This window comes from Polypterus senegalus, chromosome 12, assembly GCF_016835505.1.
Source record: "Polypterus senegalus isolate Bchr_013 chromosome 12, ASM1683550v1, whole genome shotgun sequence".
In the NCBI taxonomy this organism is placed as follows: Eukaryota; Metazoa; Chordata; class Cladistia; order Polypteriformes; family Polypteridae; genus Polypterus; species Polypterus senegalus.
This window is the reverse complement of record NC_053165.1, coordinates 9,103,946-9,119,956: the sequence shown is the minus strand read 5'-3', so window position 1 is coordinate 9,119,956 and position 16,011 is coordinate 9,103,946. Positions and strand designations below refer to the sequence as shown.

The following is a 16,011-nucleotide window of genomic DNA, read 5'->3' as shown; positions in this document are numbered from 1 at the left end:
GGCATCCTTCAACATCTGCAATAAGATGCTGCAGATGTTCTATCAGACGGTTGTGTTGAGCGCCGTCTTCTACGCGGTGGTGTGCTGGGGAGGCAGCAAAAAGAAGAGGGACGCCTCACGCCTGGACAAACTGGTGAGGAAGGCAGGCTCTACTGTAGGCACAGAGCTGGACAGTTTGACATCCGTGGCAGAGCGACGGGCGCTGAGCAGACTCCAGTCAATCATGGAGAATCCACTGCATGCGCTGAACAGGATCATCTCCAGACAGAGGAGCAGATTCAGTGACAGACTGCTGTCACCGTCCTGCTCCATTGACAGAATGAGGAGACCCCACACTATGCGACTCTTCAGTTCCACCCGGGGGGGTAAACGTTAACATTATATAAAGTTATTGTCTGTTATACCTGCATTGTTATCACTCTTTAATTTAATATTGTTCTTTATCAGTATGCTGCTGCTGGAGTATGGGAATTTCCCCTTAGGATTAATAAAAGTATCTATCTATCTATCTATCTATCTATCTATCTATCTATCTATCTATCTATCTATCTATCTATCTATCTATCTATCTATCTATCTATCTATCTATCTATCTATCTATCTAAGGGATTTATTTCAAAGCAATGCCTTTGTTTGACAATTATAATTTTTGTTCTGCTACTGCTACTTCTTCGAGGTGAGTGTTACCCGTCTCCTCTCCTAGATTGGAACAGGCAGTGCGGCCCTTTTTATTGCAGACCTTGAGGTATTTCTGGGGTTCGGGAGCACTTCTTATAAAGTGGGGCTCTCTAGTCCCTTCAGCATCCCCTAGTGGCACCCTCAGGACTTACCCAAAGAAATGCAATTCCCGCGATGCCCCGTGGATATCAGCAGGGGCATCATAGCCCAGGCACGCTGCCACCTAGTATATGGTGTCGGAGACAATGACCTGAATGTACTGCCTTCCCCTGTCCTTGTGTGATGCAGGCGTTCTGACCAGTTAAGGATCCCAAATCAACTCCAGTTGGATTGCCAGTCCTAACGTGTCATCCCTCACTCTGGGAAAACTACAACGTCCATCTGGTCTCTTGGTCATGCTTTAGGGTCAGGACTCAAAGTGTTATGATGACTTGTATTTATAACACACTGACCTGCTGAGACCCCCTAATATAAAAGTTGATAACTGAGCAGCGCTTTTAAAAGAAAGAGTTGAACGGCCAGTTAAAACTGGTCACCCTTACAGATATATTAACAAGCAGTCCCATCAGCACGTCCTGAGACCTTCTCCAGGTCTACTCTGGCACCTCACCCTGACCATGTATGGCTGCACGGATGTGGTGACATAGGCCTCTGGAGATTTTTATAGTAGCCATACTACCTGCATTTCACAACACGTAATCCACCTGTTTCAGGCCTGGCCACTACTTAGATGAAGGACCATCTTGTAAATGCTTGGCTAGACAGTTGGTGACGTGTTGATGTGGCCAGATAGGGGGTGCTACCCTGTGTTCTGTGTGTGCCAATGCCCCAATGCAGTGTGGGGGAAACTGTGCTGTTAAAATTGGTGCCTGCCTTCGGATGAGACTTAAAACGGAGGTCCTGACTCTCTGTGGTTATAAACTATCCCTCATTAGGGTGCCCCCTCCCGGTGTCCCGGTTAAATTGCCAAGCACAGCCTTTTCCATCACTAGTCTCCTATTGGTTATCTGTCTCTCTTAACCCTAGAGTGTACTGGTGACAAGAATGGCTGCCATCGCATCACTCAAGTTGAAGCCGCACAGTGGCGATGGTTGAGGTGGTTCCCAAATGTCTACGTAAAACACCTCGATTAGGTCATAAAATTGCTAAATAAATGTACCGTATTTATGTGTGTACCATGCACACATTTTTTCCCAAAAATTAGCATTAGAAAATCAGGTGCGCATCATACACGAGGAAATGTAATACTTCTGCTTGGGCTCTCTCTCTCTCTCTCTCTCTCTCTCTCTCTCTCTCTCTCTCGCTCTCGCTCTCGCTCTCGCTCCTCTCTCTCTCTTTCTCTCTCGTTCTCTCGCTCTCGGTCTCACTCTCTCTCTTTCTCTCTCTCACTCTCTCTCTCGCTTTCACTCGCTCTCTTTCGCTCTCTCTCTCGCTTTCACTCGCTCTCTCTCGCTCTCACTCACTCTCGCTCTTGCTCTCTCGCTTTCACTCGCTCTCTCTCGCTCTCTCTCTCTCTCTCACTCGCTCTCACTCTCTCTCTCTCGTTCTCTCGCTCTTGCTCTCACTCTCTCTCTCTCGTTCTCACTCACTCTCGCTCTCACTCTCTCTCTCTCTCTCTCTCTCTCTCGCTCTCTCTCTCGCATTCACTCACTCTCTCTCGCTCTCTCTCACTCGCTCTCACTCTCTCTCTCTCTCTCTCTCTCTCGCTCTCTCTCGCTCTCACTCACTCTCGCTCTCACTCTCACTCTCTCTCTCTCTCTCTCTCTCGCTCTCGCTCTCTCTCTCTCTGACTCTCACTCTCTCTCTCTCTAATTGCTTCCTATACAATCACAACGTGCGTTGTACACGGGGCAAAACGATTTTCATGATTTTCTTTGTAAAAATTAGGGTGTGTGTCTTACACGAGGGCACGTGGTACACGAGTAAAAATGATAATTAATTATTATTATTATGTGGTGGCGCAGTGGTAGTGCTGTGGACTCACAGTTAGGAGACCTGAGCTCACTTCCCGGGTCCTCCCTGCGTGGAGTTTACTTGTTCTCCCCGGTCTGCGTGGGTTTCCTCCCACAGTCCAAACACATGCAGGTTCGGTGCATTGGTGATTTTTAACTTGTGCTTGGTGTGTGTGTGTGCCCTGTGGTGTGCTGGCACCCTGCCCAGGGTTTCTTTCCTGCCTTGTGCCCTGTGTTGGTTGGGATTGTCTCCAGCAGACCCCCGTGACCCTGTAGTTAGGATATAGCGGGTTGGATGATGGATGGATTATTATTATTAAGGCCAAGATTGGCCCCAGCCTCTTGTGTCATGCCCCATGCCTCGTAATTTCGTTTATGCCAAACACTCCCTTCATTTATGTGAGCAAAGTTTCACCGATTTAACTTCAGTTAAAGTTGAGCGCTCTGATAATGAGAAGACAGCAGTGAGGCTCCGTGCCCTGTAAAATTGGCCATTAATTTGGTCAATAATATTTAATTTGGGATTTTATTCTCATAAAAAAGAGCCTTTTTCTCAAGAGGTAGCCATAATTGCGCTTAACGGGCTCATTATCACAGCGCCGCTATTTGCTGTGCCCTATTAAAGGGTTCCCGTGCGACTTTAATATTAAATTTCATTATTGCTTTATTATTCAGCTTTATTAAGTCCAAAAAAAAAAAAAATCTAATTGTTGATGGGTTGTGCAGCTAATGCCCCCCATGTCTTGTAACGTTTACAAATGGCGGCGGTGAGAGCTCTCCGGATTGCTCTCCTTCCTATTCTTTTACTTGCTAGCGGCCGACAGAGCTCTCCCTCCGCACTCGCGGCTTCTTCTTCTTCTTCTTCTCCTCCTTTTATTTATTTATTTTTTTGCTTTCCTTCCCTGATGGCCCAGGGCATCGCACAATATTCATTTCTATTTCAGCACAGTACCCCCATTGATTTTGTGCACGCCGAAAACGCGGATTGTTGCACTATTTATTTTCTGGCCTCGAGAGATCTGGCGGGTGCTTTGTTAGAATTTTATGATCGTTTAATGAAAAATTCAATAGGCGGCGGATGAAACATTTTAATGTCCCGGCTGCCTGGTCCTCGGATCTTTTGTAATTTCAAACTTTTAACATTCCCAGAGGGGCTTCGCATGTGCAAGTCTTTCAATAAAACAAATCGTCAATGCATTTTAACTAAATATTTAATGCGGTGTAGAGCATTACAGTTAAAAGTATCGATTCCCTTTAACAATACTGTATATTCTTGGAAAGCCGCACATGATTTTTTTTCCCCCCCAGGGATGGCATCCCGCACACGAATTCACAAGTCTTTTCATTTTTTTTCCTGATCTGCCAGGTGTCAGCACTTGCCCCTGATTAGTGTGTCATAAAGCCCAATGGCCCCCCTACAACCCGGCCACCATAGCTCATCGTCATTAGCTAATAAGAGTCTGATCAGGTTTACTTCGGCAGGATACTTCCAATTAAGAGCCCAGCAACCAATTTATGACAATGACGGCACGTTCAACATTTGTGCCAGACGTTTTTAATTGCCGTCTTAAAACTGCACCTGGAACCGGCTTTCTGTTCCTAATCATTACTGTGAGCAACTGTAGTGGTCTCCAGAAGAGACGTCTAGTGCCTCCTGCTCTGACTGAAACTTCGACAATCAATCAATCAATCAATCAATCAATCAATAGCCTGAGGCCTCTGCGTTCATTCCCTAATTCTGACTAAAGCACTGCATTGCGTTGGACGACAAAGATTTTGAAAAGAAGTTGGAGTCCAGGGTGATGTTTGTAGATGGGTGCAGAATTGGCTCAGACACAGAAAGAAGAGGGTGATGGTGTGAGGAACCTCATCAGAAGTTAAGAGTGGTGTCCAGTAGGGGGCAGCGCTGGTGGTGCTGCTATTTTTAATATCTATAAATGGTTTCGACGGCGCCCTGCCCGGGGTTTGTTTCCTGCCTTGCACCATGTTATGGCTAGGATTGGCTCCAGCAGACCCCCGTGACCCTGTGTTAGGATATAGTGGGTTGGATAATGGATGGATGGACAGAGGTAACACACAGTCCGTCAGTCATTGTCCAACCCGCTATACCCTAACTACAGGGTCACAGGGGTCTGTTGGAGCCAATCCCAGTTAGCACAGGGCGCAAGGCAGGAAGAAATCACTGGGCAGGGCGCTAGCCCACCGCAGGGCACACCCACCAAGCACAATTTAGGACCGCCAATGCACCTAACCTGCATGTCTTTGGACTGTGGGAGGAAACCCACGCAGACACGGGGAGAACATGCAGACTCCACACCCGGGAAGCAAACCCAAGTCTTCTTACTGCGAGGCAACAGCGCTAACCACTGTGCCACCGTGCCACCAGGGAAGACAGGGGAAAAGAAAAACAAAAAACCCAGACGGCTGAAGAAAAAAAATAAAATCTGCAGGGGTTCCAAGCCCATATAAGTAACAAGCCGGTTACATTTGCAGATGATACCAGGATAGGTGGATTGGCAGATAATCTCGAAAACTGTTGAATCATCACAGAGGGACTTGGACAGCAGACAGGCCTGGGCAGATTACGATGAAGTTTAATGTCATTAAATGTGAAAATGTGAGGTCTGAATACACAATGGGCGGTCTGAAAATTGAGAGCACCCCTTATGAGAAGGATTTAGCAGTCGTGGTGGACTCGAGACAATCAACTGCCAGGCAGTTTTCAGAAGCCATTAAAGAGGCTCACAGAGTGTCAGGTTATATAGCGCCTTGATGTGTGGTGAGTACAAGTCACAGGAGGTTCTGCTCAGGCTTTATAACACCCTGGTGAGGCCTCATCTGGAGTCCTGGGTGCAGTTTTGGTCTCCAGGCTACAAAAAGGACACAACAGCACTGGAGAAGGTCCAGAGAATATCAACTTGGGCAGAGTGCAGGGCGACAGGGGATGAGTGATGAGGAAAGATTAAAAGAGCTGAGCCATTACAGAGATAAAGAGGAGGCAGGAGTGATGTGAGTAAAATGATGAAGGGAATTAGTGCAGTGGATCGAGATGGTGACTTGAGATGAAATCGAGAACACGGGGACACAGTTGGAAACTTGTGAAGGGGAAATCTCGTAAAAACATAAAGAATCTTGTCTTCACACAGACATCTGAAATCTATCTATCAATCATATACTGTAGTACCTTTCATATCCATCTATCGAGAGTCCACCTTATGAGAAGGATTTAGGAGTCGTGGTGGACTCTAAGCTATCGACTTCCAGTCAGTGTTCAGAAGTCATTAAGAAGGCTAACAGACTGTCAGGTTATATAGCGCCTTGATGTGTGGAGTACAAGTCACAGGAGGTTCTGCTCAGGCTTTATAACACACAGGTGAGGCCTCATCTGGAGTATGGTGGGCAGTTTTGGTCTCCAGAATACGAAAAGGACATAACAGCACTGGAGAAGGTCCAGAGAAGATCAACGAGGCTGATTCAGGGCTACAGGGGATGAGTTATGAGGAAAGATTAAAAGAGCTGAAGAAGATGAAGAGGAGACCTGAGTGTTTAAAATGATGAAGGGAATTAGTGCAGTGGATCGAGATGGTGACTTTAAAATGAGATGAAACTGAAAGTCCGCCTTATGGGAAGGATTTAGAAGTCGTAGTGGACTCTAAGCTATTGACTTCCAGACGGTGTTCAGAAGCTATTAAGAAGGCTAACAGAATGTCAGGTTATATAGCGCCTTGATATGTGGAGTACAAGTCCCAGGAGGTTCTGCTCAGGCTTTATAACACACTGGTGAGGCCTCATCTGGAGTCCTTGGTGTAGTTTTGGTCTCCATAAAGACATAACAGCACAAGAGAAGGTCCAGAGTAGAGCAACAAGGCTGATTCAGGGCTACAGGGGATGAGTTATGAGGAAAGATTGTTGGAGTTGACCCTTTACAGTTTAAACAAAAGAAGATGAAGAGGAGGCCTGACTGAAGGGTTTAAAATGATGAAGGGAATTAGTGCAGTCGATTGAGATGGTGACTTTAAAATGAGTTCATCAAGAACACGGGGACACAGTTGAAAACTTGTGAAGGGTAAATCTCGTAAAAACATAAAGAAGTTTGTGTTCACACAGACACGTGAAATCTGTCTGTCAATCATATAATAATATAGTACCTTTAATATCCATCTATTAAGAGAGTCCACCTTATGAGAAGGTTTTAGGAGTCGTAGTGGACTCTACGCTATCGACTTCCTGACAGTGTTCAGAAGCCATTAAGAAGACTAACAGACTGTCGGGTTATATAGCGTCTTGATGTGTGGTGAGTACAAGTCACAGGAGGTTCTGCTCAGGCTTTATAACACACTGGTGAGGCCTCATCGGGAGTCCTGGGTGCAGTTTTGGTCTCCAGGCTACAAAAAGGACATAACAGCACTAGAAAAGGTCCAGAGAAGAGCAACGAGGCTGATTCAGGGCTACATGGGATGAGTGATGAGGAAAGATTAAAAGAGCTGAGTCTTTACAGTTTAAGGAGAAGAAGAAGAAGAAGATGAAGAGGAGAGCTGAGTGAAGTGTTTAAGATTAAGAAGGGAATTAGTGCAGTGGATCGAGACGGTGACTTTAAAATGAGTTCATCAAGAACACGGGGACACAGTTGGAAACTTGTGAACGGTGAATTTCACACAAACATTCAGAAGTTTTTCTTCACACAAAAAACGATAGACGGAATAAGCGACCAAGTAGTGTGGTGGACAGTAAGACTTTAGGGACTTTCAAAACTCAGCTGGTTTTTTTTTTTTTAGAACAATTAAGTGGTTAGGACTGGTGAGCTTTGTTGGGCTTGTTTTTGTCCAGATTTTTGTTCTAATGTTCTAACCTCCGGGTGTACATTATGGATTTTTAAATCCCAAAAATCATCTTTAAATTCTCCTGTCCCATATCGTTTTATTGCCATTGCCTGTTTTTGTGGTTTCCTCGTATATTCTGTGTGCTACTGGAACATCTGTAGTGATCTGAAAGCAGTGGCCCTTCTTCCTTTTCCTCTTCTTCCTCCTCCAAAGGAGTTCTTAATCATGTCATCGGCTCCTGTGATTTTCTTGACGCTCAGCAGATGTCACCAGTCTTCTTTTCCTTTCTGCCATATGTCACTTTGTTTACCTGTCACTTTTTCATAGGAAACCCACGAGTGCAGGTCAGTTTGCCGAGGTTAGAGGGTGAGAACGTGAAATATTCTCAATTGTAATAGAAGTTTTTAGACTTTAAACTTTTACATTGAAGCACACATTTTATTATTTCACATATTTGACACAGCTCTTCTTGTTTATTTTGTACTTCTACCCTGAATTTGGGTGGTTTACGCTAATTCAGCCTTTTTTTTTTTTTACCTTAAATGCTACTGGTAGGGGCGGCGTGGAGTTTTCATGTTCTCCCCGTGTCTGCGTGGCTTTCCTCCCACAGTCCAAAGACATGCAGGTTAGGTGCATTGGCCATCCTAAATTGTCCCTGTGTGTGCTTGGTGTGTGTGCCCTGCGGTGGGATGGCGCCCTGGCTGGGGATTTGTTCCTGCCTTGCACCCTGTGCTGGCTGGGATTGGCTCCAGCAGAGCCCCATGACCCTGTATTTAGGATATGGTGGTTTGGATAATGGATGGATGCTGCTGGTATCAGAGTGTTTAGTAATGACAGACACCTGACAGATCCTGGGTTCCAATCCAGAGCTCTCTACTGATGCTTGCCGTGTCCGCCTGTGTTTTCCATCCACGTCTCCAAAGACTGGCAGGTTTCATTAACAGGCAACTCCCGATTGGCCCTCGGGTGGCTGGCTGGGTGGGTGTCTCTATGTGTCCTAGCGATGGACTTCTTCCTGCCTTGCACCCGATGCTGTCAGGGGGCTCCTATGTGTCCCTCCGCTGGACTAAGCAGATTTGAGAATGCTTGTATCTGTCGCATCGCTCATGGGACTCTCCCGGTCCACCTCCGGACCCCAGCCTCCTGTGCTAAGGATGTTGCCCGCACAGCGTCTACTCTGCTAATCACTTCAGCAGCATGCGATGAACAAATTCGAGACACTTGTCGGCTTAGTCTTAATCGGAGTAATTTATATAATTTAGCAAGAGCCAGCAGCTGTAATATCTTGTAGCCTGATCTCCTCTGGGGTCGGAGGCAAGTCAACACTTCAATGGGGCGTCCCCTTGTGAAAAAAAACCCTCAAGGTGGAGGGCCAGTAGGGGGCACTCCTTCACGTGGATCAGAACATTCATGGCAGTCCGCCAGCGCAGGGATGGCAGGTCCTACAATGCGTGTGTGGAGTGAGATGTTCAAGTGAGGGCCCGGACTCTCTGCGGCACAGGAGGAGAGGATATCTCTGCCCAAGGTGACCTGGCGACATTCCCAGTCAGACTAATCAATCCGCCTCCTAACGCAACCGTCTGCAGCTCAATGGGCTTTGCAGCTCCTTATCTCTCCGGCGTGGTGAGTGCGTGCAAAACCAGCGTGCGCCCCATTCACTCAAGGGCCGCTGACAACTTGCCGGAGACACAATGGCGAGGGACAATCCACCTCCAGCCATTGCCTGTGCTTTGAAGAAAATGAACGAAACGATTTGGAAGGAGGGAAAAAATCAATTGAATGGTCGCCTCCTTAGTGTTTTGTTTACCCCCCTAGATAAACGAGAATTATTTTCAACGATAAAAAAAAGGTTATTGCGAGTAACAGAAACGTGCAAATGCCAAAAACGTCAACATAAATACAGCAGGGAAGGGCTGTCGAGTGTCCACCGCTGAACTGGTTCAGATTTAGCACACTTCCTCCGCGTGACACGTTTTGAGCCGGTGACCAGCACACAGTCCGACGTCACAGTGGGGACAGTAGACGCGTGTTTCTTTGCACATTTTTCTTATCATATTACTTCCATCGCCTGAGCGTGACGTGGTAGAATGTCAGCGCCTGGTCCACGCCATCGACATGCCCCTTGTGTAATCGTAGGCTGCCACAGCTCAAGGCTTAGTATTGCTACTTCAGCCCTCGCGCAGATGAGATAGTAGCTGTGATATGGGGGGGAATGGGCCAGTCATCCCGCTTTAGCCCCCCATCTTTGGATTAGACAAACACCAGCGGCTTGGAGTCACCGCTGTGGCAGACCAGAAGAGTGCCAGGAAGAGCAGGTCCGAGCCTGCCGTTAAATGTTCTAAAGATCTTAATTAAAAGAAAGCAACTTATCCTCTAACAGGACAAACCAGTAATCAGGCTGGAGAAAAGCTGTTCATTGTGCCTTTTAATTTAATTACGCCTTAGAGCAGGGGTCTCAATCTGGAGGGCCGCAGTGGTTGCAGGTTTTCATTCTAACCCTTTGCTTAATGAGTGACCTGTTGTTGGATTTTATATATTGTGGAGCCGACCGGGACACAGACAGGTGGACATGTTGTTAAATACCACCACACGTTTATTTACAGAATTATTTACAATTAATTGGTCACTCAGACCCAGTTCAGTAAGTGCACAAACCCCAACACACACAGTCCTGGCCACAAATGCCTTCTTCTCGGGCCGCCTCCACTCTCCTCTCTTGCCTTGTCCTTCTTCCACCCGACTCTAGCGCTGAATGAATGGAGACGGCCCCTTTTATACAGTCCCCGGATGAGCACCAGGTGTTCCCGGCGTGGCGGAAGTGCCGGCTGTCCTCCTGGCAGCTCTCCGGGTGCCGTCCTAAATCTTCCCCACAGCACTTCCTGGTGTGGCGGAAGTGCTGGGGTGACAGGTCCCCAAGGCATTGGAGCGCCTCCTGGCAGTGACCACGGGCCCCTACAGGGTGGAGCTTCCATGCCCTGTACCCGTGGCCCCCAGAGCAACCAGGAAGGCGGCCCCCACATGATCCAGGGTGGGCTTTGACCCTCTTCCGGTCCCTCACAGCGTCCCAGCCAGGTCGTTGCCCCTGGCATCCCTGACAATATATATATATATATATATATATATATATATATATATATATATATATATATATATATATATAGAGAGAGAGAGATAATGAAACTTTTGTTAAATATGAAATATTTTTATGGTCTCATGAATTTCTTTACAATGGGATTCCACGTGTATATGAGTGTGCCCACTGGTGAATTGGTGCCCCATCCCATACTTTGAGCTCAGTGCTGCTGGGATTGTCTTTTGAGTATAGTTTATGTTTTCTTGTGCTAATAAAGGTCAGGTCAGGTCAGGTTGGGGAGCATGCACTGGTACAGCACGTTGTCGCACCCACCACATGACGAAACAGCTTAGGATCCTGGTTGGCAACCCCCCCAGGCAGTGCAGTCCCACCCTATCTATCTGCCACAGCCAGGTATTACGTGGGCGTCCCCTTGGCCTGGTCCCGCTACTGTGGTCCTCAACAATGAGGATCATCCTCGGGTAATGGCGCCACATGGCTGTAGTGCTGTAACTGAGGCTCCCTCACAATGCAGGTCATGTGTCTCATTTGGGACTCCGTGAGTGACACAAAGTCAAACCAGCGGGACCCAAAGATTCTCCAAAGAGACACACATGAAGGAGTCCAGTCTTTGTCTCAGGTCACTGGATAGCGTCCATGTCTCACAAACAGGAAGCACCAGGACTCTAAAGACTTGGACCTTCGTCCTTTCACAGTGATATCAGGAGCGCCACACACCCCTTTCCAATGTCGCCTGTTGCACGGCTAATAAATCATAAGATAATATTCTTAAATTCAGACAGAAGTCTATTTGAACAGGATAGGATGCAAGGCTTGACTAGGCCTGGATAGGGTGCCAGTCCACCTCAAGGACCACTCATGCACATAGAATACCAACTTTAGTTCGCCAGTTAACCGTAATACAAACCTCTTTGAGGACGCAGAAGGAAAACTGGAATCCCAGTCATAAAGTAGATGGAGTGATGGGGCACAGGATGCCTGGGTCTGAGGGTCAGCAGTGCCAATCTGTGCCACCCTTGTGTATACGCATGACTAACTCAAAACCATAATCCTTAAGAAGATGGATCTGTGGACGGCATGTTAAGAGTTAAAGAGGTCTTAACGATGTTTAACCCTTTGCTTTTATTCTGTGTTTCAGATTGCAAGAAGCCCCCTCTAGCTCCAAAACCAAAGACACTCAGCCAGCGGTCATCGAAGGTGCCTTCATCCCTGATGTCTAAATCATCATCTAATGTCCGAGGTCCAAGGCCCCCAATTCCTCCCAAGCCAAAGCTGCAGGAAACATTAGAAGAGAAGGACTCCATTTACAAGAACAACAACCTAAACCGATGCATTAACGGGAAGCTGTTGTGCTCCACACAGGAGATTGATGAGGAATTCAACAACTGCTCGGATCTGGATGATTTTCCAATCTCAGAGGATGGGTACATCATGTATCCAGACGACGAGGGGCTGAACGACGAAGGAGACGAATTTGGAAATGATGACTCGCAGCTGTATGTGCAGTCTCCTGGAGAAAATGGGGATGAGGGAGAGGATAAAGAAGAAGACGAAGAGTGTGAAACTAGGGAATTTGATCACTTTGACAGTGCTGACGAGAGGCAATCGATTCAGCCAAGTGAACTACGCCTAAGTGCCCTGACTGAAGAACCAGAGAGCGAGGACGAGACGGACTCCATGCAGCCCAACTACACGAGTGACTGTGAGCATTTGGAGGCTGGGATATCGGAGGATGCCATACCTGACGCCGATGTCGATGGGGAGGAGGGTGACGACTGCAGCGGATTTTCAGCAGAGGCCGATCTTGACTGTGAAGATGATCCAGCATTTTCCAGCAGTACCTTCAATGGGACTGAGGGAGAAGAGAGTGATGCCAAAGGATTTCCAGAAGATGTGTGTGAAAATCCTAACCTAGTAAATGAAGAACACTACAGCAGTGGAGATCCACCTTATGACTCTTTGGAGGTTGGCACCGAGTTCATCGACATGGGTGAGGATCAAACATTAGAGGAAGTGGACACTCGGGATCCGCTTGATGTTTTGTTTGCGCATGAGCAACACCAGCAAGATGAGGAAGAAGTGGAAATAGAAGGAGAAGAAGGAGAAGGTTCCCTCATCAATGTCAGACAGAACAGTCCCATCATACCCACAGATGCAATTTCCTACTCAGAAGAGGAAAACCAATCCAATGATGTGACAGAGGAGGGAGCTGCTGAACTTCTAGGAGAGAAGGTGTCTTTATGTAGTCTTTCAGAAGTGGAACAAAACATATTGTTTTCACAGATCCATGTTACACCAGAGGGCACAACTATAGAATCTGGAGATGAGGATAAGGTATCCACCCAAGAACTGTCGCTTGAGACTGAAAAAGATGGAATCTCTCTGACAAGTGGAAGATATGTGGAATTACAAAATGCAGAAGATACTGATTTGTTACCTTCTACTCCACCCTCGATGGGCAATGATACGGTTTCAGAAACCCTAAAAGACTCAGAGTACTATGGTATCACCCATTCTGAGACTTGCCACCAGGAGGACGATGATGAACTTCAGACTGTTTTACCTGAAGTGATGCAAACCATCAATGTGGATGAGTATTCTCAAGAAAAAGCAGTAACAGATGATGACATGGACTTTGAAGGTCTCATAGTTCCCTACAACGAAGGAACAGAACTAGAAAAAGCGGAGGATACGATCAGTGAGGAACATGTCTATGAAGAAGCAGGGCCGGACATGGATGGTGACAATCTGAGCTATTTCACTACGGACAGAAAAAGCATTGTGACAAGAACAAGATCTCTTTCTGCCAAGATGCCTGGGTATGTGCCAGAGACTGTGCCGGAGGAGTGTGGTCCAGAGTCCGATCCAAACCACACCAACGAATATTGTACCGTGTCCTTGGATAAATACGGCCAACCATTTAGTGAAGGTGAATGCTTTGACGTCAGCCGAGGCAGCACTCCTAAGTCACGGCGTTTTATGTTGTATCCCCGCTCATACTCGGTAGAAGGTCGTGATATGCCAATGTCAGTTTATCGAGAAAACGATGGCTCCTTAGCGGAGGATTTTCGAATAAAAAGGAAAGAGGACAATCTATCCCTGCCTTGTTTTATCGGGTCTTCGGGCAGTTTTTCCCAGAGAAGCAATCACCCTTCTAGCGGAATGTCAACTCCATCCTCAGTGGTAGACATTCCACCGCCCTTTGAACTGGCGTACATCACAAAGAAACCCATAAACAAAAGTACCCCGTCGCTCTCAACAGAAGGCGACTCGCCGGACAAACAGAAAAAGAAAAAGTCTTCGTTCAAACGATTTCTGACTTTCACGTTCAAAAAGAAAACCGAAAACAAAGTTCACGTGGACGTGAACGTTTCTTCTTCTCGTTCCTCATCCGAATCGAGCCATCACGGACCTGTACGAATTCTTGACATGGATAGACGGAGCATCGGTAGCTCTCCTAAGCCAGTTTCCCGGTCTGGAAAAACACGAGCATCCGATTCGCCATCGACATTTCTATTCTACAAGGACAGCAAACGAAAAGGGACACCAAAAACGTTTAGCAGGAGCGTAGCGAGAGTGGAATCCTTTGAGGACCGCTCCAGGCCGCCGTTCATGCCTCTACCCTTGACAAAGCCCAGGTCTATTTCGTTTCCAAATGCTGATACGTCCGATTACGAGAACATTCCGGCAATAAACTCTGACTACGAAAACATTCAGATTCCTCCGAGGAGACCAACCAGAACTGGAACGTTTACAGAATTTTTTGAGGATCCCAGCCGGGCCCTCTCTTCTGCCAATGAAAACGATGGATATGTTGACATGAGCAGCTTTACCACTTTTGAAAGCAAACCTCAAACACCCGACCAGGAAACTGAAAGGTACTGTAAACTGTTATGTAAGACCTGTTAGCTTTGTTTTTGACGCGGTAAAAAAAAGGAGACGGGACGCCGTACAAATGTTTCTTGCTTATTTTTTTTTTCGTATAAAATAGACCAGAATTCACGGTTTTGATGATGGTCTGTCTCACCACGGAAGTGCATTCATTCATCATGTGAGAAAACAAAATCGTGGGACCTTGAAAGATGGGCTTCTGAACAAAACACGTGTCGCAACATTTCAATGGAATCTGCTTGTCACATCTGACATGACAGTTCCAGTTGAGAGTAATGAGCCAATGTACCAGGTTATTAACTACTAACCCGTAAATATCGATATTTTAACTGCCACTGTGGACACCTGCAATGAACAATGGATCATTTGTTGCTCTATATTTAATCCAAAAAATACGAGTATTATAACTAACCCTGTGTTTCATATTCAATGCCTTATCAATTTTACAGTGTAAGTTTAAAGTCTTCACTTTACTATTTTATGATAAAAATGGTTTGCAATTTGACGTTATAGTTTTCATTTCTTCACTAACCCTTTACATCCCATGATGACAGAATGGTACGTTTTTATGTGGTCAAGTCAAATCTGTTTAATGAAGTTACAAGAATCGAAGCCACTTGGGTGTTTCCGAATATGAAGCCATTGGTTGGGGTCACAACATTGCTAAAGCGCCGGTGGTCCACCGTTAGTTGACTGCAGCGCGTCTGCATTTCCAACGTGTACGCAGTCCTATTGTATGCTGGGCGCGTTGGTTTTTAAATCGGTCAAAAGAGTAAGTAGAGTGTGAAGAGCGATCAGTGGTGGGGAATGCGGACGTGTGGGAAACACCAACGGGGGCAAATTTGGAACGAGGATTCTTTCGATATTTCAGTTATTTTGATATTTATTTCTGTGTGTATTAAGGATTAAACTTGTTAACATTTCATTTCGGATAGATTTCCATTGTTTCAACTGAAACTATCTTTTGTATTTTATGATTGGGGAGCAATCGGTTCTGACGACATCATATTGGGTTTTTGGAATTTGTGCAGCTTTATTAAAGAGCAATGTGTTGTAAGCATTAGACATATCTCTTAGTATCCTTTATTCATTGTAGAAAAGCGGTGGGCATTGTTGTCTGATTTTGATTTGGTGATATCTGCTGACCTGTATGCCAAAATGTGGATTTGTTTCCTTTTTTTTTTTTTTTTTTATTAACGTAATTCAGAAGAATTACACAAATGAATTTTCATATTGAGTTCCTTTTAGGCCCCTCTTTCATGATGTTATGTGCATTTAGCTCTTCGTGTTTGTTGTGTGGGTGAATGGAAAATGGCGAGCAAATGATTTCATTGTTTAGCTGGTATCTCCATGAGGGGGAACCTCTCCAGGCCAACACACTGAGTACCACCACTTATTTATTTGTTCCTTTCAACCACTCAAATCAACCGTACCTCAAAACACAGAAAGAGGTCAAATCTCCAATTTGTGATAAAGGATATAAAACCGAAAGATTGTGCCTCTAACATCCTGTTCTAATCAACAACAACACCAACAACAACATTTATTTCTATAGCACAAAATGCTTTACATGATG

General features: G+C 46.0%; 1 protein-coding gene across 2 annotated transcripts in view; it reads left to right on the top strand.

The window, feature by feature from the left end:
- Window positions 1-16,011, top strand: part of fgd5a (FYVE, RhoGEF and PH domain containing 5a) — a 181,626-nt gene that overhangs the window by 19,977 nt on the left and 145,638 nt on the right. For both annotated transcript variants that reach the window (XM_039773630.1, XM_039773631.1), the window contains exon 2: window positions 11,683-14,422. In XM_039773630.1, the coding sequence (XP_039629564.1) occupies window positions 11,683-14,422 (2,740 nt within the window). The remainder of the gene's footprint in view (window positions 1-11,682; window positions 14,423-16,011) is intronic.